At 49.4% G+C, this 21,551-nt stretch overlaps 1 protein-coding gene across 1 annotated transcript; it reads right to left on the bottom strand.

The window, feature by feature from the left end:
• Nucleotides 1-13,999: 13,999 nt before the first annotated feature.
• Nucleotides 14,000-20,275, bottom strand: CYSLTR1 (cysteinyl leukotriene receptor 1). The gene is made up of 2 exons (XM_069867343.1): nucleotides 20,125-20,275; nucleotides 14,000-17,377 (listed from the first exon to the last, which is right to left on the bottom strand). Exon 2 carries the CDS (start codon nucleotides 17,348-17,350, stop codon nucleotides 16,313-16,315), a length of 1,038 nt encoding a protein of 345 aa, XP_069723444.1. The 5' UTR covers nucleotides 17,351-17,377; nucleotides 20,125-20,275; the 3' UTR covers nucleotides 14,000-16,312.
• Nucleotides 20,276-21,551: the final 1,276 nt, after the last annotated feature.

The following is a 21,551-nucleotide window of genomic DNA, read 5'->3' as shown; positions in this document are numbered from 1 at the left end:
TTGTATTTGATCGTCTAGGCTTCACTAATGATTTTGAATTCTACATTTCTCTGGGGGAGGAAACAAGCTGATACTACCATTACAGTTTAGTATCACTGAAAACGTACCTTTGGTGCGGAACAGCACTGCTGGTGCATGGAAAGGTGGCTTTTGTGAGGAGCCCATTACCTTTTCATTGTGTGATCTCAGCTGTTACCCCTGTTTACTTAAGCTTCTGAACATGCACGAGAAAGTTCTTTGTGTGAGCAGCTCATTGTAAGGTCCTTTGTGACCCAAAAAGTAAGACTTGGTAGCTGGATGGATTGCCAGTTCCAGGCAGAAATGGAATGGGAAAACTTTTCCCCTTCACGGGATAACTGGAAAAATCTCCGTCATGGTCTCTGCACTGACATTTCCTCTTCTTTCTACCCCTTCCACAGGTTTTACGGCACACGTGTGGCTGCTGGCGCAGCCAAGCAGTAGCTCTACTTCTGCCCTGTGGATCAGCACATTGCATGTTTTATGTTGGTTGATGAGAAATTAATAATTCTTCTCACCTATAAAATAAGTGGAAATTTTCAGAAAAGGATTCAGAGGCAAAGTAAGCTGCTCCTCCGTTTTGAGTCACCTCATACTTCTGTCACTAATACTTAGCTCTTCATTTCACTGACGATTCTGAACTAAAATTCCTTAATACCAGCTCAGGTTTAAGGCTTGTGACTGCTTCAGAAAAGGCAGAAGACAAGCCCAGGGCAGGGCTTGGTGAATCCCAACCTGCTTTCTGCCTTTTTGTGCTCTGGTTGGTTTCACCACCATTTCACCTTTGAGAGAATTCTTGGAATCTTCAGCACTCCATCTCAGGAATCTTATAACTCCATGGGATCTAATTAATCTGCAGCGAAGCGTGTGTAGTGCCCCGGAGACTTGCTTTCTAAAGTGGAATATTTGTATTTAATTTTTGGGAGATCCTCTGAAAGAGACCCATCAGGATGCAATTTGGGAATTTGAAATACGTTGCATTAAATGAATGTTGCTGCTGAAGGCAGCAATTCAAGGACTATTTTGACTCCTCAGGCTCTGTATTTATTCATTGCCAGCTAAACTTTAGAAGTTATAACTAGCTGTGTTGTGTGATAGACGGTGGCCTGATTCCCCATCAGGAGCACACTGTGTCCGATACCCGGAATAAAGGAGGTGTTGGGGGGGTGAATGCTGAGCATTCTTTGCACTGAAGGCTATCAGACCTCTTAGCTTTGATTATTACAAGAATTCCTTTGTAGGCAATAATGCAGCATTTTAGCACTCAAAAATCCTTTTCCTGAAGGATTTTATTAAATATTTCTCCTCCCCCCGTTTAGTTTTCCATTCTAAATATACCTTATATCCCAGCAAAGCATTCACTGGCAATTCTAGAATACATGATATCTGATGGAAAAGCTTACAGAGCCCTAGCGAGTTCCTGGTGAGCCTTAGGATGAAAGATCTAAAAACTGCCTGCATTCCACAAGCTCCAGAGCTCCTTTAAAACCGAAATTGCTTCAAGTACAAAATCTGTTCCCACACCATGGAAAAGAAATGACCAAATCTTTGCTGCCTAGATCTAACATGCAGATTTCTTTGGAGTGACAGCAAGGGGAAATTGTTTTTCAACAGAAACTGGAAACTCTACAGCCAAAGGCACGCGGGCATTTGTTCCAGATGGCAAAGATGCATCGGAGAAATATTTGGCGTGTAGTGATTGAACTGCTTGGAAAGAAGGCCGTGATGAGGTGGGTCGGCAATTACAGAGCGGCGTGGAACGAGTCTGAGGGGAGCTTTAGCGATATTTGGAATTCCTGGAGAGCCACAGGGACTGTGCAAGGACAGCGGTGAGGCCAGGTTTCCCCCACGGAGGCAGGCAGAGCTCATCTCGAGTCACCAGCTTGGGAGAAGCTGGAATTTGAGGAAACGATCGCTCAGGCTGTGCTTTCGGTCTAGAGAGGAAGAGGGTAGAGGCACACACAGCAGCGGTATCAGATGAAGAGGTGGATCCGGGCCTGGGAAGAAGGAATCGAAAAGAGCAGAATATAAGCTCAGAGAATATTTGGAGAAAGGAAAAGGAAAGAGAAAAGAAACAGCCAAAATGGGTAGTGGAAATGAGTCAGGAGGGAGGGAAGAGAACACAAATAGGAAGAAATCTGGGCTTATAAAGGAAGGGCAGCCTCAGGAATGGAAAAGGGGAGTTAAGGAGAGTCCATCTTAACAAAACAATGGCAAGGAACACAGCCAAAAACATGCTCATGCTTCTATTAGAAAATTTTGAATTGTAACTTCTATTTTTTTTCTTTGCTAATTTGACTGCTTTAGGTGAGTAATAAAAAAGGGAGGGTAAGAAAGAAAAAAATATTAAAGAAATAGAAAAGAAAAATCTTTTGATGAAAAAGGGGAGAAAAGAGAGATAACAAGAATGCTGCAATTACACCATATTCCAGTCTGAACACGGGCAGGGGAGGTTGCTGAAAGGCATGGATAACAAAAACCCTGCTGCTTACAGGTGGACACAGTAACACCTGGATGCACAAACCCCTTCCAAACCAACAATCCGCTTATCATCGTGATTACCAGCTGCTCTGGGTTTCTAGTGCCAGCCCATAATAAACACATTCCCCACCCTCCCCTACTTTCCTGGCACTAATAATGACGATTATGGTTATTTTAATTAGTGTCTAGCAAAGCCTCCCATCTCTTGAATTCGTTAGGACCTGCGAACGAGGTCTTGGAACGCACTCGATTCATCTTCTCGTGTTCTCCACAAACGCGGTGTGTACACTGCAGGAGGGACCGAGGCAAGGCAACCTGGCAAACACAGTTTTATCAAACAGGGCTTTGTTAGAAGTACCTGTTCTTAGATCCTCAAAAGCAAACAGTGTGCACTGGGGCAGCTTTTCCACCAGCGCAGGCTGGCGTTGCTCCATGCACCCCAGGGGAATTAGGAGTGATTTCTCCAGGCAAGGATTGGGCTCATCGAGAGCAAACCAGTGCTCTGTGCTGTGTATTTTGAAAGAAGCACAGTGGGAAAAGCTGGGAGGGTGTCAGGAGCAGGGATTTCCCCTGCAGGTAGAGGAACCGTGCTGGCTGCTCTGCATGCACAGCTGCGCTCAGCCCCAGCCCAGAGACTTTGCTGTTTGTTTGCTGTGGAACCCCAGAAACAAGTCATCACCAGCAGAAATAGTTTAACATTAATCAACCTAAACCCTATCAGAGGTGATAGATTATACCAGCACTCCACTCCACGTTCTGTGTAGTTTTGTCCACTCTGTCATCAAAAAAATAGTGCCATTTTAAGTGAAGAAATAAACCCAAGTTAGGAGGTTTTATTTTGAGTCCAGAAACGTTCACAGAACTTTCTGCCCTCTCCCTGGTTCATATTCCTGGTACAAGTGAAACGGTAGGAATCTTACAGAAAAAAAGAGATATGAAGATAATGAAGACAGATTCTTGATATCAGTAAGGCAGGCCAGAAGGGGTTGGCAGAGAAGCTTGGCAGGTAATAGAGGTGTAGATGAACACCACATTTTGTCATCTGTACTCTCTCCAAGGTGAACCCAGAACCCCGCTGCAGTATCTCTCCCAGGGAATCCACCACCCCACAGCAGAAACTCATTGCAGAGAAGTTCTCATGTAAAACCCCACACAAACTCATAGAATCATGGAATAGTTTGGCTTGGAAGGGACCTCAAAGCCCATCCAGTTCCACCCCCTGCTATGGGCAGGGTCATCTCCCACTGGATCAGGGGCTCCCAGCCCCATCCAACCTGGCCTGGAACCCCTCCAGGGATGGGGCAGCCACCACTGCTCTGGGCAACCTGGGCCAGGGCTCCCCACCCTCACAGGAAAATATTTCTTCCTAAGATCTCATCTCAATCTTCCCTCTTTCAGCTGAAAACCATTACACCTCATCCTATCATCACTGGATCCACAATGCTGATGGTACAAAGTGATGATAAATGTGCAAAACAGAAGCTCTCCGCCGCACCCAATAATCATACCTCGTGTTTATGGCTGCTGGAAGTGGCGAGGGATGAAGTTCAGTGCCTGGCAATTTGCACCTTGCTCAGAGCATCTGCTTTGTGCTTCTCTCCCTCGCGTAGCGTAGGGCACGGGGTGTGTGCGAACACTGCGTGTGCTGATCTAGAGCTGCAGCCACATCTTCCCTCACCCAGCCGTCAGGTTTGACCGAGTTCAGGGCAAACACATCAGGATCTGTTAGGAAAAATGAATTAAACGCCGGGTTGTTGCTGCTGACCTCTCTGTGTGCAAGAGGGTGAGCGTCGCCCTGTCACCCACGCTGGGAGCAGGGGCAGCCAGAGCTCCCACCTTGCTCGGTGCCAGTAAGAGGGACAGAGGATGTCAGGGAGCACTGAGAGGCAGCACGGCTCCTCTGGAGCTCGACACAGGCTGCAGTCAGCCATGGCAAACTAATTGCACTCCAGCTGCTTTGGAAATGAGGGAGAAAAACAGCTGGAAAGGCCTCCGCAGAGCCGGGAGGATCCCTGGAGGCCGAAGGTGCCTGGTAATTTCTGAGGGTCAGGAGCATTCAGCTGCCTGGGTCATCATCGAACTGCCTGCCTGCTCATATTCAGCAGCAGCTCTGACTCCTCGCTGAACTCAACCCCTGCAATTAACACATTAACATTTGCTCTTTGACATTCCAGGGGAGAGCAACTGGTCCCAGAGGCTCTGCAGAGCCTTGGAGAAGCGTGTGCAAGCGCAGGAGCCGCTGGCCTTCTGGCCGAGGAGGACATGGCACCCTCCAGCTCTCCCTCTCTGTCTAGCTGGTGGCCACAGCCGCAGGCACTGCCTGAACACCAACGCTCTCCTGGCCCGAAAACCTGGAGCAGGGCAGTCATTGCTTGCTTCTCTTGGCCCCAGCTTGGAGCTGCTGCTCTTCTGCAGGAGGAGATGGCTGGGGGACACCTGCTTGTTGTCTCCCACATGCCTTCACCACCTTCTGCAAGGGCTTTCTGCTCCGTTCCTCCTCAGATTATTCAGCAAGGGCCCAGATAGGAATCAAACATCCCAATTCAGTGTAATTGCAAACACTAGCTGTGTTTATCCATAAATTTATAGCTCTCTCCCCCCAAGCCAAGAAGCAAATAAACAAAAAGCCCCAAACAAGCTGAAGAACTCTGTGTCTCAACAAGGTGCTCGGGACAGGCAGGCCCCAGCAAGCGCAAGCAGTACAGCACCGTACCTTTTGCTCCGGAATAAAATGGTTTTGGGGCTTGTCCTATGCAGGGGTAGGAGCTGGACTCGATGATCCTCGTGGGTCTGTTCCAACTCAGGTCATTCCACGAGTCTGTGATCCAGCTGAAGGAAATCATGGTCTCCTTGCAAACAGCATCTCTTTGCTGAAGGGGGCTTATCCCAGCCTCATTCCCTGGCGTTGCAGCACCCCTAGAGCACACGGGAGATGTGTTGGACATTTTAGCAGTGGAAAGGCTCAGGCTCGGAAGGGCTGGAGTGGAGTCATCACTCCCAGGGTAAATACACAGGCAATTCTTCAGCTGACCCGGTAGCCGTGCCAGTAGAGCTAAGTCATGTCTGACGTGAATATAGTCAGTAGTTCGAAGTAATCCGAGTAGCTGAGTCCTCAAAAATACTCAAAACAACCATAACTTAAACATGTTAGAGCTGGAGGATGCTTGACCTTGCTTTGGCAAGAAAAGGAGGAAGCCAAAATGAATTCACCAGTAGCTCTTATAAACCAGACAGAAAATATTTAAAACAACATCGTTGACATGTTTTACTGTTGCTTTACACAATGATAAAGTTTGCAAGCTGCTGAAGAACGAAGATCCTGTATTTTTATACCGAAGACAGAGCATTTGGAGGGAGTGGGTTTGCTCCCTGGGCCAGGCAGGGCAGCGGCTAGTTTCCTGCTACACGGAACTCGGCTGCCAAGGCTCTTTGGAGAGTGGGAATGAAGCATCAGAGCCAGCTTCTGAAAAACAGAGAGGAGGGGAAGACAAGAAAGAAATAAAGCAAGGGGAATAAATCTGAACTGCAACAAAATTATAGTCTGCATTGAAATTTCCACATTTGGAATTGATTTTTTCCATCAGACAAAAGGCTGAGACTTCAGTTGTTGAAATCTCAGCCTCTTTTGAAACTTGCTCTAAAAGCTGTGTCTGGATGAGCTGCAGGTGAACCATAAGCAATAAGGGCCTGATGCAATCCAAACAGATTTTCATTCCCAGTGTAACGTGATGCTTTTTCCTTTGTTGGGTGGTTTTCTCTCCTGCTGTGGATGTGGTACAGGTTTCCCGTCTTCTGTCAGGAGATGCAGCTTCACTCATTCTTGCGGCTGCTCTCCATTTTCTACCTCCCCATCTTCCCCTTCATGCTCGGAGAGTAAAAACTGGCTCCCTCATGCATTGTGTTAGCACTGAAGTTCCAACTTAGCTGCATATGCAGAGAGGTGTGTCTGTATCCCCGAAGGTGTGCGTGCTGGAAGTGAGCAAAACTGCAGCACCTTCATGAAAAATCACTCCATCAGTGATATCCCTGCTCAGATTTAACATGGGGTTTCAATTGTTCCACTCTATTTCTCCATTGTCTTTTCTCAGAGCATCATTTCTTTCCTATCTGGCATTTTCTTCCCTGTCCCCAAACAACCTCTTTTCCTTGCTCTCTCCTACAATAACCTCATTCCTCATTATTGTTTCCCTTCCCTTTTTATTTTTTCCCATTTGCTGGAGGCTCAGGGGCCCCTGCTCTGCGCTGGGGGTTCCTCTTCCAGCCACAGATCCTGGCAGACATGTCCAAGCTGAAGCACCATCACCTTAGCATCACATCACTGTCCGTACCGCTGCAGAAGAGGCTCACTGTACTCTCCAATGAGCACTTTATATCTGCTTTCCAGGAGCCTACGTGATCTATCATGGTGCAGAGCAGCGATGGATCAGGGCTTTGATGCAAATCAGAAGCAGCCACATGGCATGAAGAGTTTGGGAGCACTTCAGGCTAAAAAGAGGGGAGGGAAGAAGAAGAGAAAAAGATGCAGCTGTGAAGAATACAAATACTGGCTCCTGGAGGAAACCTCCACATTGTATCCATTATTGCAATCTACTTATTTGTTTGGGGCTAATCCTTTCCATTCTGAGATTGGCGTGGATCTGGTTTTCCACCCTCAGAGAGCAGACGGGAAGGTCTAAGCAGTGATGTGCTGCAAGAGGTTGCTGCATAAGGAGTCCTTATCTGCTGTCCGGCTGAAAGAACCCATTGTTGAGAGAACCTGTTACTAAAATGAATAAGGACCCTCTAGATCATGCATGAGAAAGCAGGACAAAAAGCTGGCCTCCTCCCACCTTCCCCATTTTCTCTTTCGGTGAAAAAAAGCCTGCACTGCCTTCCGTACTGCAGGGAAAACAAAAACACAGAGCGCATATCTGAGAGAACTACTGGACTCTTGTTTCATATAAAAAATGAAGCAATATGCTTTTCACTTCCTCATTTTGAGGCTCCTTTAGCCTTTCCCCCCAAACCTGGGTGCCACGGCCGTGCCAGCGGCGCATCCTCCAGGAGCACAGGGCACACGTGCAGGGGTAAGACATCCACAAGCCTGGCTTTTTCTGACAGCACCACTCAACAAGGTTTGTTAAAACCTTGTCTTATTAAAGGTTACACAGCCAAGGCTTTAAAAATCCGCTTTCTGATGGAAAAAATGCTGGCTCTATGGGAACCTGCTAGGAAAACAGACCCTGACCTCTGATGGCTTTGGGAGAGGGGGAGAGGCAGGGTCTTTCCAACATTGGGGACTGTTGTTCACCTACAGTGTAGCTGCCTTTTCACTGCTGCCCTTGGATAAGCAGGTTTGCATTTATATATAGAACAGAGGAAAAACAATCCTAAAAGCCGTGAGTATTTAAATATAGATCGCTTCATCCGGAAGGAGCCTAAACTGTGTTTATGCAAGCTGGGATAGTAAAGGAGATTCTGTTCTGTGGTGTTTCTATGCAGAACTTAAAAGAAAAGCCCCTGAAGTTTAACATAAAATAAGCAGAAACAAACAGATCTCCCAATTTACTGTTTTCTCAACCAGCCCCAAATCTCCTCCCTCTCCCAACAGCGCTAGGAGGGCAGCCTGGATGGGCTGCATTGATGTAACCTTTGTAGTTTGGATAAAGAGCCCATAATCAATAAGGATTTCGGTTTTCCAGGGAAACCAGGTGGTTGAAGCATTTGCATAGTTTTTGTATAATTGAACTAAATCTGGGACTGAAACTTCACCTGTTGGGCTTCTCTGATCTGAATTCTTGATTAGTTCTCCACTTCAACTTTTTGTTATTACTAACCTCGGTTTTCTGGTGGTGGTGGGGTGGGTGAGCAGCTTCCCTCTGCTCGCTGCCCAAAGAACACTTCGGTTAGACAAAGCAGGCGAGATATCCTTATCAAAGTCAAGAAGTTCCTTGTAGATGGCATGACCGCAGCTACAATGCTTTGCTCCTTTCTGTCTGCCTTGGTCCAGGAGGACTATCACAGAGAAAGCTTTTCCAGCTGCGATGGCTAATAGCTTATAAAGCTTCTTTCCCCCCCTCCCTTGCAGCTATCAATTAATGCTCCCAAGTTCCTTCTCTCTCCAGGAGTCACTTCACCAGCACAAGGTGCCCTCCGTGAGCCTGATGTGTAATGGCTATCACTTGCTACAGCTCTCCTCATTGGGTCACAGCTGTTTTAGAGGGACAACCTGTAGAAATAAACAGGGGAAAATCAAAATACATCCCGCTGCTGCAGGAGCAGCCCCTGTGGCAGAGGTCGTGAGCTCAGGCAGCCCTAGCTGGAGGCTGATGAGATCAGTGCCTTCGTATTTCTGCAAACTTGGTGTCATATTGAACATTTGCAAGGAGCTGGGGCTATTTCATCAGAACTTGCCACCGCAGGAGAGAGTGATGGTTCTTAGAAACTTGGTTTGGGTGGATGCCACGGCTGAATTGTCGGTGCCGCTTTCTGTATCTGTGGATTCTCCTGCCCAGCACTGAACGGCTGTAGCATCCTCTGCTGTGGACCAGCCAGCAAGGCAGAGCCCACAGAGATGCAGCAGGAGCACTGCTGACCCTCAGAACAAGCTCAAAGGTTAAGGATCTCTTTCAGTTTTAATTGCAGTGAAAACAAACTCCACCATCAGCTTGGCAAGTCAGATTTGACCAGGCTCCTGGTAGATCACAAGATGAAAGTACTCAGGACCTCAGTATGTGCAGACCTGTCCCCGAGGCCGTTGGCAACTGTTTCTTGGTGCCTCTGTTTTATTAGTTCACGAGCCTGGCGTCTGTTTTTCCTGCCACAGGATATGATTAACTCTGACTGGAGTCATCACGCTGCACCCCGAAGCAGAAAATCCACCTGAATTCAGCACAATTGTTCTGCCTGCGTCGACTCCTGCCCAGCATGGGACCGAGCAGACCTCGTGCGCAGCTCGTGGCTCTTTGGGGCAGGTCTGAGCCACCACAACGCGCGAGTGGGACTGTCTTGGTCTCCTCTGGCCAGGCAGGGCAGGAGGCTGCTGGCCCAGGGTCAGCCTGGAGCCAGGATCCCACGCTGTCCTGCGCAGGTGAGGATGCTACTCTAGGTTTGTAGAGAAGCTGCAGGGCTGCCCTTCCCACCTGAGCACCCAGAAAAGGGTGAGGAGGAATATAAACCAGCCCTGAAGTCCCGTGAACCTCTGGCATAGTGAGCGGGGGTGATGAAGGACACGGAGGCATGTGGGAGGAGATGCTGCTGACAGCAGGCAGAGCCTCAAGGCCAATTATGGGGAACTTCTCATTCCATTTTCCTTGAAAAATGGTGGTGAAAGGGCAGCGTTGCGTTTTTCAGCCCTCGCTCACACAAGCAGCGTGCGCTCGTCATTGCAGCCGGCTTCCTGCATGAGTAACGGGGAAGGAGGAAAGGGCAGAAAGGAGGGACTGTCTCATTGCAGAGAGGAAATCCCTGCTGGCTCCTGGGATGGATGCGATGCTGCAGCAGAGCTGGGTCACGCACTGGCCTTTTGCAATCGCCGCTCACGAAAGCGAGCGGCTCTCCAGCTCACCGTTTGCAGCAGCTCCACGCAGGCTTGCTGGACAAGATCTAACACCTGCTGAAACCCCTGCCCTGTGCTGCGAGCGATCCCCAAACCAGCCGCACAGGCCAAGGTCGTGCCTTTTGCCCTCGATCCTGCAAGGTGTTATTGGGGGGTTGGCAGGGGCTGCCCTGTTGAAGTTAAACTCCAGCAGAGCATCACGGCAACTTGCTCCTCATAAATAAAGGCTTTCGATGGGCTAAACCAAAACCAAACTCTGTGTAGCCTTCAACATCCCTAGCAGAGACACGTAGCAGTGTTCCTGGAAGCAGAGTTAATATTAATGACCAAAATAGGGTGTTTTTGCAACCTCATCCCCTTTATCCCCCCCCACCTCATGAACATCCATCTGGAATATATTTCTTAAACTAACAAGGGGTCCTCGCTTTGCCCTGAGAGCAGCCTGGCTGCCTCTGAAGCGTAAGAAGCCGCTTTGACAGGAAAGAAACAGGCACATTTTACCCTCAAGTGAAGTTCCCAAATACTCCAAATATTAGTTTGGATGCATGGCCGCTCACAGAGCTGGAATTAATAGTTTGGGAGAAGCAGGGTTGACTTCCCAGCTTTGCTGGGAGGTGGATTTGTAACCCTGAGTGGCAGGCTGGGCTGTTCATCCCTTAGGGTTGCTCTCAGTAGTGCTCCTAAGAAATTTTATTGCTTACACTGACGGCATGTTAAAATCTGACGTACTTTGCTTCAGTTTTGCTGCTTATTTCCCCCCGCTCCTCGTAATCAGGTCGTACCCTCTGCTGCTGTACGTGAAGGATAAAGAGCCCAGTGTTCTGCCTGCTGCCATATGGAAGAAGTCCCTCTTCTAATGTCAGACCGCAGTGGAAATGGGGAAAAAATGCTAAATTGGGATTCAGCATGAGAATTAGCTCCTGCTGAGAGCCCTGCAGCCTCGGTGCACAGATCCCTCTTGCAGCTGGTGGAGGATTCAGGGAGTGGAAGATACCCCAGAGGCTCAACCAACCCCTCCCACCGAGCCCCTTCAGCCCCTAGAGTCGTGTCCAGGCTCCTGTGGATGATGGGGCAGAAAGCACCTTGCTCAGAGCAGGAAATCTCTCTTTATTGCCAGTGCTTGGAGTTTATTGCTTGTTAAACCGAAGGGTTGCTTGCCGCTCACATCCTGAAAGCATTTTATATGAAGACACTTTGTATAGAATAAGGGTGGTTACATCCTATCTGTAGTTTCTGACTTTCCCAGCCTGTGGTGTTGGAATTTGGCCTCGTAGCAGGAAAAAATGATGTAGAGTCGAATAAACCCAAAAAACTTGCTGAGGTATAAGTATAAACAAAGGGAATACTTTTATTGCCTGAGGAAAAAAGACCACTGAAGGGTTCTGAACAGGACAGACACAGCACTGAGTATTGGAAATATGCCCTTGTCCTCTGTGATGCACGGGACGTTTGAGCACATCATGCGTGCTCAAAAACCATCCCCAAATCTGACTGTTGACTGCAATTCCGACTGACTGGATCTGGGGCCACGCAGCCCGGGGGGGATCAGAAGAGGCTGTCCTCCCACAATCAGGGTCAGATGGTTTTACTGTAGCTCAAGAAGAACATGAATAAAAGCTGAGGGGAGAAGAGAATCCTGCTGGAGAATCCCCTGTGCAGCACCTGCAGACGCTGGGGAGGCTGCGATGGAGGAGATGCCCGGACTGGGGGGTTGGACACCCCAGTGCAGAGCAGTCAAGGCCAGGACTGACTGGAAAGCAAGGTCTGTACTGTTCTCTGGGTAAGAGAAAGATTGTTTTATTTTTGCAAACTGAAATCTAGTTTGTGGTCGGCTTCTGGCAGCAGGTGGCTGCCTGGGACCCTCTCTGGAAACAAGTACAAATAAAACCACAGTTTGGCCTGCTCCGAAGGCAAAACAGAGCCGTATGGTTCCCTTTGCTTGTGCAGAAGTTTATCCTGAAACTCGGACTCCAAGAGGTTTCAGTCTGTCTGGGAGCCCGTGCTCAGGCTCACACCTGCTGGCTGCACACGCTGTTGGGCGCTGGAGGCTTCAGCCCAGGTCGCCCTTTCTCCCCTCCGCCTGGGAACAAACCCTCTGCCCCGGCAGTTGGAGGGAGAGGGCACTGGCAGCCTTGAAGCATCTTTTTTTCCCTACCTGGAGAGGCATCACGCTCTGAATGCTGCTCTGTGCGTACAGCGCTTCCACAGTCGTAAAACACATCAGGGAGAAGAGTCTGCTAAAGCACTTTTTTAATAGTAAATATAACTTTAGATCACATTTTAGCATACAAAATACACTTACCCACCTGCCTGAGCCCCAGGTGTGATTTAAGAAGGTTGCAATGCAGACACACTCACCTTTAGTGGCCTCTCTTCATGGCTTGGCTTAAATTGGAGCTCTAGAGCAGGAGTTTACACTCTCGGTTTGCTTTGGGGAAAAAAAGCCTATTTTGAGCTGTGGGGGTTGCAGAGTGAAGCCTGAAGACGTTACTGGCTTGCACCCTGCAGGCACAGGCACTGAACAGCAGAGATCGACCCAACGCAGCATTCAGGGATGATTTAGAAGGCTCGATTCAAGGTTTTTGAGTGCTCAGGACTGGCAACGTGTGCACAGCGAGTGACGGTCGGAGATGACCGGGCAGCTGGTTGGGAGTGTTTGAGATGCTCCAGCTATTTTTCCATCTTCGAGCAAGCAGGAATGATTAAAAAAAAAAAGTTTTATAGGTCTGAACTTTGTGCCAGGACAGTCGTCCAACAGAGAGAACCTTCTTGAGGCAAGGCAGACGGTGCTGTTGGAGCTCAAGGCAGGCTGAGGGGTCCCTGGGCAGGGACAGGTCCTGCTGGACCCCCTTCCATCTCTGCCTCCTTCCCAGCCTGAGCATCCCTGCAGGAAAAACCAAGAGGAAGGCAGAGAGGGAAACCCCAAACATGAAATAAAATGTAGGCGGGGTGGGAGAGAGGGAAGTGAGCATCACCAGCACTATAGGGAACAGGACAAGGTTCCAGGCAAGGGGCTGCGACTGAAGTATCTAAAAAAAGAAAGAAGAAACCTCATCAAGCAGCTGCTCCGCACTAGGGGACACTGTTGGACCACAAATTGCAGCACATGCAGCAGAAAAGGACCAGTTTCAAGCAAGAAACAGAACACCTCTCCTCATTTTTCAGCATTTCTGATGCTGACATTGCAGCAGGACAGCACCACAACCCCCTGCACATCATCTTTACAGCCTGCGCAAACACTGTGATTTCTACCTGACCTCATGAGGGTCACCGGTCTTACTTCTTGTCACGTATTCCTCCCCAGGTCCCCATTCCTCATCAGCAACCGCTGCCCCAGGGCCGCTTTCCTCTACGCCCTGGGGTGAAGTCACAAGCAGGGGACACCCACCCTCTCCTCACACCCAGTGCCAGGTCTGCGGATGGCAAAGCTCCCTCCTCGCCTGCACAGGCTGGACTTCTACAGCTAAATAACACAATGCAGATCCCACGCCTGTTTGGGGAAAAAGCTGAGCAGAAAATGTCACTCTAAGCAGAGTTTTCTGCACAGAAGCCCCTGTGTGGTCCACAACACATGAAACCCATCGCCCTCACCAAAAGCACCGCATCCAGGTGTCTTGCAACCATTTTCTACAGGTAGATAGAGGTTTACTGAGGTCCCAGCTGCTGTTTGTTGAGGCATTTCACCTCTGTGAGACCCACCGAGGTCCCAGCTGCACCAGCAGTGGTTTGACTCCGAGAGGTCCCTGTGCTGCCCCAAGTCCAGGGAAGATGAGCTACAGCAAGGACCGGTCTGGCTGCACCAAACTCCAGCTCCAAGAGACTGGGCTACTGGGTCCCCAAGCATCTCAGCCCCACTGCAGGTGCTATTATATCTTTATAAATGATCAGTACATAAATCAGAATGGTGTAAGAAAAAAAGAGTCTGTATGCAGAGACTTTAAAATACGACACAGAAACCAGTAATTATTACAACTTGACTCACAGCATTTCCATTTAATTTTCAGCAATCTTTTTTAGTCTTTCCCATTGCACAAAATCCACTGCCGTTTCTCTCACCATAACCAGTCTCATTTAAAAATAAAGGTTAAAAAAAAGGAAAACAATATAGCACTGATACAATAAACTGCTTTACAACACACAGATGTAGCTTTACTGTACAACATTATAAAATTTGGGAACGTGCATGTTATTTCTACATATTCTGGTACTCAGTTTTCCACAAAGATTTGTATTTACAGTTGCGCAGTGCCTTTAATACTTTTGGACACAGTGATACCATTCAATGCCAACCCTCGAAAAGATGTTTCTGCCAACTCTCTGATTCATCACACATTCTCAGAGTGCTCTGCAGCCACATCTCTGAACCAGAGCTCTGCCCTCCTGGGAGTCCAAGGGAACCGTGACACTCCTCTAAGTGAGCAGCCTCCAGCTTGCTCCCACCTTCCACACCCTTAAATGCTTATAAAGGGGTTTCAGATCTCATTGAAAATTCACAACCATAAATCATCCACAGGTGAGGTTGCTTTTTGAAGTGTGTTTTGGTGCTGAGGGATATGCAGGCTGTGTTGTAAAGAGTGAACTTCCACTCTCCTGGGTATCTGCCAGGGGCGTTTCTCAAGCAGACCTCCCTGCCCTCAACCCGAACTCCTTTTCACAGAATCATGGAATGGTTTGGGTTGGAAGGGACCGCAAAGCCCATTCGGTTCCACCCCTGCCATGGGCAGGGACACCTCCCACTGGATCAGGGGCTCCAAGCCCCATCCAACCTGGCCTTGAACCCCTCCAGGGATGGGGCAGCCACCCCTGCTCTGGGCAACCTGGGCCTCCCCACCCTCATCATGAGGAATTTCTTCTAATATCTAATCTAAATCTTTCCTCTTCCAATTTAAAGCCATTCCGTCTCATCGTATCACTCCTTTCAGATACTGCAGGGCACTCTAAGGTCTCCCGGGAGCCACCTCCTTCTGCTCACTCTTACTCCACAGTATTAAACCTCTTCAAGATAACATCAAGTAACATCAAAAATGCCATAACAAAACACACTAGCTATTCACTTCACCAATCTCTTTTCCAACTAAAAGTCTTAATGCTACAAGAATTTCTATTTTTGTCTTGATGCATCACATATCTCGGGCCGGGCTGTGCTCCAGCACAAGGCAGGCAGTGCTTCTTCTCCATGAGTTCACTGAGAAAGCACAGGAATGCTTCCTTCTGTCCAAGGTCTTGAAGTTTCTGTTTCCGCAAGAAACAGCCCAGCCAGGTTTGTCCCCATACTGTACTCCAAATCCACCCAGGTCTCATCTGGACTCAGACTCTTGATCTCCAGGTCTTCCTAGAGATCTTTCCAAGGGCTGCCTCTTTTTCACCAGGTGACCACTCTTGAACAGGGTCAGATATCATACAAAGCTACTTTTAAAAAGGACTTCTGCATTAATTCGTTGTTGATTATTTTTTCAAACCCTTGGACAATAGCTCAGAAGGGCAGACCCCGAGCACCCACAGCTCTACTTTTAGGTAAAGCCCCTAAAGAACTGCAGTGGTGATCCAGATCCCACAGCCACCACTTACAGGATCAGTCCCGCTGGGATAAGTTCAAATACACACTCAGATACCACAATCTTAACACTGTTCCTGCAGACAAGATTCTTCTAGGAATGCATAAAATGCTGCTGACAAGAGCGCGTCCAAAGTTCTGGGGGGGAAAGGGCTCAAGCCCAAGTTCCCCGATTGGCAGACTTGGGCAGCGACTCTGCAAGCCTTACACATATAATGAGGTTGAAAACTGAAATCCAAAGCAGAAGCAGCTGGGAGTAGGGCAGGAATTATCCTGGCCTCTGCTACATCAATAGTTTAGCCACTATTTGAAGACTCAGTGAAACTCTGCCCTCTTTATTTGTCAGTATTTCCCCGAGTGCTGTGCGTTTCCATTTCCCACTGACTCGGAGAGTCATGGGAACTATTTGTAGAGTTGTGAAACAGCAAATGCTCAAATACAGGCTTGGAAGAGTTGGTTTATGTGAGTTTATAATCAGTTTTCTGGTGCTGTCGGAGGCTTCTCCATGCTAAGTGCCTATACTTGTTCAAGCAGTGCTCCTGGGCAAGAGGCTGGCCATCCCCGGTGGTGGCTGTACCCTCAAATCACATAAATCAGGGACCATCCACTGTTATTATTACATATCCAGTTGTGATGAAGGCTTGCAAGCCTCCATCACATCTTCTGGAAGAGTTCAGAGATCTCTGTTGCCTGTCTGAGATCTTAGGGGAAGGTCTAGCCCCTTATGAGGGCACCACAGATGCCTTTTCATTCTCCCTGTGGCTTTCTCCAAAGGGTTCCTCCTCTTTGTCTTTTATGGAGAACTTTTTCCTGAAGGCTTGCGTTAAGCTGGAGGAAGAAGCCTTCCTAAACGTGGTGAGCCTCTTTCGAAAATTGCCCCCTGAGAAGAAGTAGAGAAGTGGGTCAAAGCAGCAGTTGGAAGCTGCCAAGGGAAGCGTTACCACAACCGATTTCTGGAGGTATATGGCATCCTCGCAGCTGGCGTTCTTCAGCCTCAGGACGTGGAGGTGGACTGTACGCAGAATGTGGTACGGGGTGAAGCTGACCAGGAAGGTGGCCGTCACGATGATGATCATCCAGACTGCCTTCCTGCGGTTAGCCTGGTTCTTCTTCAAGGAATTTTTCAGTAAGGTCCTTATGATCATGGTGTAGCAGAGAGTTATGACAATAAAGGGAAAAATGAAGCCCACAAATAGAGCGATAAAATCCAGGATCACGACTAGATTTGTCTTCTGAGAGTCTTCTGGGGGTTCAAAGCACTTGGTCTTGTTGCCGTGCTGGTACGTTCCGTTTTGCAGAAAAGGGGTGCTTGTCAGGGTGACAAAAATCCAGATGCCGATGCAGACATATTTAGCCTTTTTCTCTGTTACCAGATTGATGTGCTGGACTGGAAAGACAATGGCTATGCAACGGAAGAAGCTCATTGCTGTCATGAAAAAAATGCTGCAATACAGGTTGACATACAACGCGTACGAGCTGATCCTGCATAGGAAGTCACTGAAGAACCAGTTCCCATTGTGGACGTAGTAGATGACGCGCAGAGGCAAGGTGCAGACGCAGAGGAAGTCGGACACGGCGAGGTTCAGCATGTACACCTGGAAGGCCGTCTTCTGCCGGTAGGTTTTTATGAGGACGTACAGCACAACGCCGTTGCCGACAAAGCCCATGATGCTAATCATGGAGTAGAGCGTGGAGTAGACTCTGTTTCGGAAGTCATCGATGGAGTGGTGGCACGACAGGTTATCGAACAGCGCTGTCATGTTGCTGAGCTGAGGCACCGATTCCACCTGGCAAGGAGCGTGGTGAACAACACAGGTGAGTTACGTAAAGCAGCACACGAAAATAAAATAGCAATGTTAAATAGGATGCCCATCGTCTCTCTCATAAAGAAGAAGGCAGCTAGGAAGGGATGTGGGTCTGCACAGACTCATGTTACTGTAACCACCGCCTGCAGCCGCCTCTCTTAACCTGGTACCAACATGTGATGATGTAAAGATGAGCCACGTTTTCATCCGCCCTCAGTGCTGGCAGCATGCTGCTCCCATGGAATCACTACAAAAAACCCTCTAACTTCTCACAGACTAAGAGAGCAACTCCTTAAAACAAGAGAGGGGAATAATGCGGGTGGCAATAGCACTGTACAATTTAAATATAAAGACCAGATTTGGTCCCTAATGACCAGAAGATTTAGACCAAGTAAAACCTCGATGATCAGAACCACAGGATACACACAGACACATAACAGCACTTTGATTAACAGCAACGAAAGCAACAGCAGGGACAAAATCAGTCATGAGAACCCACACCACGTACGTGTGCTCAAAACTGATGTTAAATGGTACATGTGTTCATCCATAAATATAGTCTGGCATCATTAGGGTTGAGTCCCTGTCTCCCTCCAGGATTTACTGGGAATTCAGAACCACACTGGGATGCTCAAGGCTTCCAAGCTCCAGTTACATTTCAGTTATTCAGGAGTTTATGCTTTTAAAATAATCTTTTTCTTATCTGCAAGGCACAAATTAGATTAAAGCTCAGCAGCTATCAGCAAGGCAGCACGGATAGGAGAGGAGGCAAAGCCTGACATAAGAGGGGATGTTTGTTCCCCTTGGGCTGTTCGTGGACACACGGGGGTGCAGGAGAAACCCACAACGCGACCGCTGAGGGGCTTGGGGCAGAAGAGGCAGCCAAGACTCAACACGGCTCTACAGGGCTCTGTCAAAAGCCACATATCGTCACTCAGTTCACCTTAGCTTGTGTAAGTAGAGTTTTTCTAGTGATGGTCATGGCCAATCACCTGTTGATCAGAGGGAGGCAGCGTGTTTGCAGCCACATCTTCTCCTGGCAAGTGTGACCTCTTGGTGGTGGCAGAACCCAGACCGCAGGCGCATCGTGGATGAGCCCGAGCTCCTCACACACACAGCAGAAAGCCTAGAGCGGGTCTCAACACCACCAGGCATCGCTCCCACGAGTTTCTCTGGCCTCGGCTGCCCCTCCTCTGTGAGGACAAGCCAGGGATACCACGCTGCTGCCTGGGGCAGAGGAGACTGAGCCCTGGGTCCCTGGGAGATGCTGGGAGATCCAGCTTCTGCCCACACCGCTGGCACCTTTGCTTGCCCAAGGTCTTCGCTTCAGACTTGAGGCTCAAGTTATGAAAAGAGCAAGCTCAATAAAGTAACATCTCCAAGACAGGGCTAACAGTAAACTTGCGGTACCTTTGGTCTGGTGTGAACCAATTCCTTGGTAGTGCAATACTCTGCAAAAAGCTGTATAACCCCCATTCCTTATTTTCATCTGCCAAGATAATCTGAAGCGGGTGATAGAGCTCTTGCAATTATCATTATTATGCTCTTACCCTTATTGTGGCGTTAATGACTCGCACACGGACCTGCTGAGTAAAACCCTGCGGTGCCAAACACTGCAAGAACACGTACAGATCAGCGGCTCAGTTACCTTATCAAAACTCACACAGATAAAATCTCTGTACTTGCAAGGCAGCTCTTTCTCAGACATTAAAAACCCCCACGACCAAGATGTTTGTGATCAAGAAGCCGGAGGCTTGTGTTCATCTGCCTGCACCTCTGGGCAGATGTGAGCGGTGGAAAGGGGGAGCGGAAAACGGGACAAACTGGGCTGGGTGGCCAACCCAGGGGGTAAACAAAGCTGTTTGCCCTGAAAGCAGAGGTGGGATGTCATGCTAGAGAAGAGAAGAGATGGTCAACAGAGAAACGCCCAGGAACACTGGGGGATCGGGGCAGCGCGGGCAGCACCTGCATCCCCCAACAGCACATTTGGGGTCAGGTTCCCAAGTGCCTTTTGAGAGGGCACCAGCGACGTGTGCCTGCAGAAGGCACCGCTGCCCTCCTGCCGCTGCAATTGCTTTTCTCTTCAGCCGATTTAGCCATCCTGCCTACAGATAACCGCGAGGTACTGGTAAATATCTCAGCCCATTAGATAAACTTCCTTATTTAATAGCTACGCCTGTTTGTTCACTCACAAACTTCTAACCCCCTCTGGGGACTAAATTTCAGCCTTTCAGCTTCTGTTCTTAAAGACATCAGCAGATAACGAACAACCACGTGAGGTTTTTGTATTAAAGATATCTTATCTATCATATTTCTAAACAGAACTTAAAATGTCTTTTGTAACCGAAAGGAAAAAAAAAAAGATGTTTACAACATTGAAGCAGAAAGCTGGTGTAAAGAGAGAGCTCCACGCTGAGAAGCACATCTGTAAAACACAAAACGCATCTCCTAGCTGAGGCTTTAGACCAGCTTTGCACTGTGGACTGCAGATAAATTTAACTTTTGCCACTTTTTGTTTGTATAGCTGTGGTTCACTGAACCATTTATTTATGTGCTGGTGGATCCAGCTTCTCAGGAATGTACACGAGCGAGAGGGAGCAGCGAGAAAGGATCCCAAATAGGCAAAACTCTCCACAGCTGCTCCTCTTCAAGCCTCCTACATCACAGCTGGGTTTCTATCTCTTCACAAGTAGATTATGGTACAATCAATAACAAAATTAAAAGCATACCAGCAAAGAGGGTCCTGCCGCTCGCCTCAGGCTGGGCTGGGCAGCATCACTGCTCCTCGGAAAAGCTGCGGGCACCGCTGCAGGCTGAGCTTGGGGTGGGGTGGAAGAGGCACAGGGGATGCCCCAGAGCTGCTCTTCACCCACAGAAGCTCTCAGGGGGCCGTGGTCGGACCTAGAAAGAGGAACAGGGTGGATAAAGGCGCAGAGCAGCGGGTGCTGACCAAGAACCCAGCTCGCGAGTGGGGAAAGGAGCAGCTGTGGGCGCAGAGCTCGGGGCCACCAGCAGCTCTGGGGGACACTGGGGATGGAGGGGGAGCAGCCCAGGGAATACAGCATCATCTCTGAGGGCACGGAGAGAGGACAGAGCCCAGGGGACATAGCATCATCTTTGGGGACACGGCACCTCTGGGGGCACAGGGAGGGGACGCAGAGCTCGGGGGCACCGGCAGCTCTGGAGGGCACTGAGGGTGCAGAGCCAGGGGGCACAGCATTTTGGGGGGGGGGTTGGGGACGGGGGGACAGGGAGGGGACAGAGCCCGGGGGGGCACAGCATCTCTGGGGGAAACAGAGAGGTAACAGAGCCCGGGGGGCAGCGGCATCTCCGAGGGTCACCGGGGGTGCAGAGCCCAGCGAGACCAGCATCACCGGTGGCTCTTGGGGAGCCGAGCCGAGCCCGTCCCGTCCCATCCACACCCTTCATCCCCATCTCCATCCTCATCCCATCCGTCTCCTTCATCCCCATCTCCATCCTCATCCCATCCGTCTCCTTCATCCCCATCTCCATCCTCGTCCCCGTCCTCTTCATCCCCATCTCCATCCTCATCCCATCCGTCTCCTTCATTCCCATCTCCATCCTCGTCCCCGTCCCCTTCATCCTCATCCCTGTCTCCGTCCCCATCTCTATCCTCGTCCATCCCCATCCCGTCCATCCCCATCCCCTCCATCCCCTCCATCCCCTCCATCCCCATCCCCGCGGACTCACGGTTCCCTCTCGCACCCCCCGCTCCCTCCGCTGCCCTATAAGCCGTTCCCCGCCCCGGGGCGGAGCCGCCCCCCCCTCCCCGGGTCCCGGGAGCGGCCGCTGCCGCCCCGGGGTGGCCCTGCCCGGGGACAGCCGTGTGGTGGCCAAGGAACAGCTCTGACGGCCCTCCGGGACCCAGAAAGGTGATTTCTGTCCGTGAGAGCCCGACTGACCTCGGGTAGTTATGTCAGCGATACCGAATAAACGCGCTTCCTCAGAACTGGGGATTTATGGCAGGGAGCTGGAATCAGATGATCTTTAATGTCCCTTCCAACTCAAACCATTCCGTGATTCTCTGATTTATGTCAGGCACAAATCCCACGCTGCTGCAGTAACCAAGAGATCCTGTAAACACGGCTCTCTGCTCGGGGAACAAACATCTCTCTGCATCCTCCTGCTCCCACAG

The sequence above is a fragment of the Phaenicophaeus curvirostris genome, chromosome 13 (genome assembly GCF_032191515.1).
Source record: "Phaenicophaeus curvirostris isolate KB17595 chromosome 13, BPBGC_Pcur_1.0, whole genome shotgun sequence".
NCBI classification, from domain to species: Eukaryota; Metazoa; Chordata; class Aves; order Cuculiformes; family Cuculidae; genus Phaenicophaeus; species Phaenicophaeus curvirostris.
Note: the sequence above shows the minus strand (reverse complement) of the source record. Positions and strands in the feature narration are given on the sequence as shown.

What these genes read in the sequence shown, in the direction of transcription:
- CYSLTR1 (XM_069867343.1), bottom strand. Translation starts at nt 17,350, where the DNA reads ATGACAGCGCTGTTCGATAACCTGTCGTGCCACCACTCCATCGATGAC.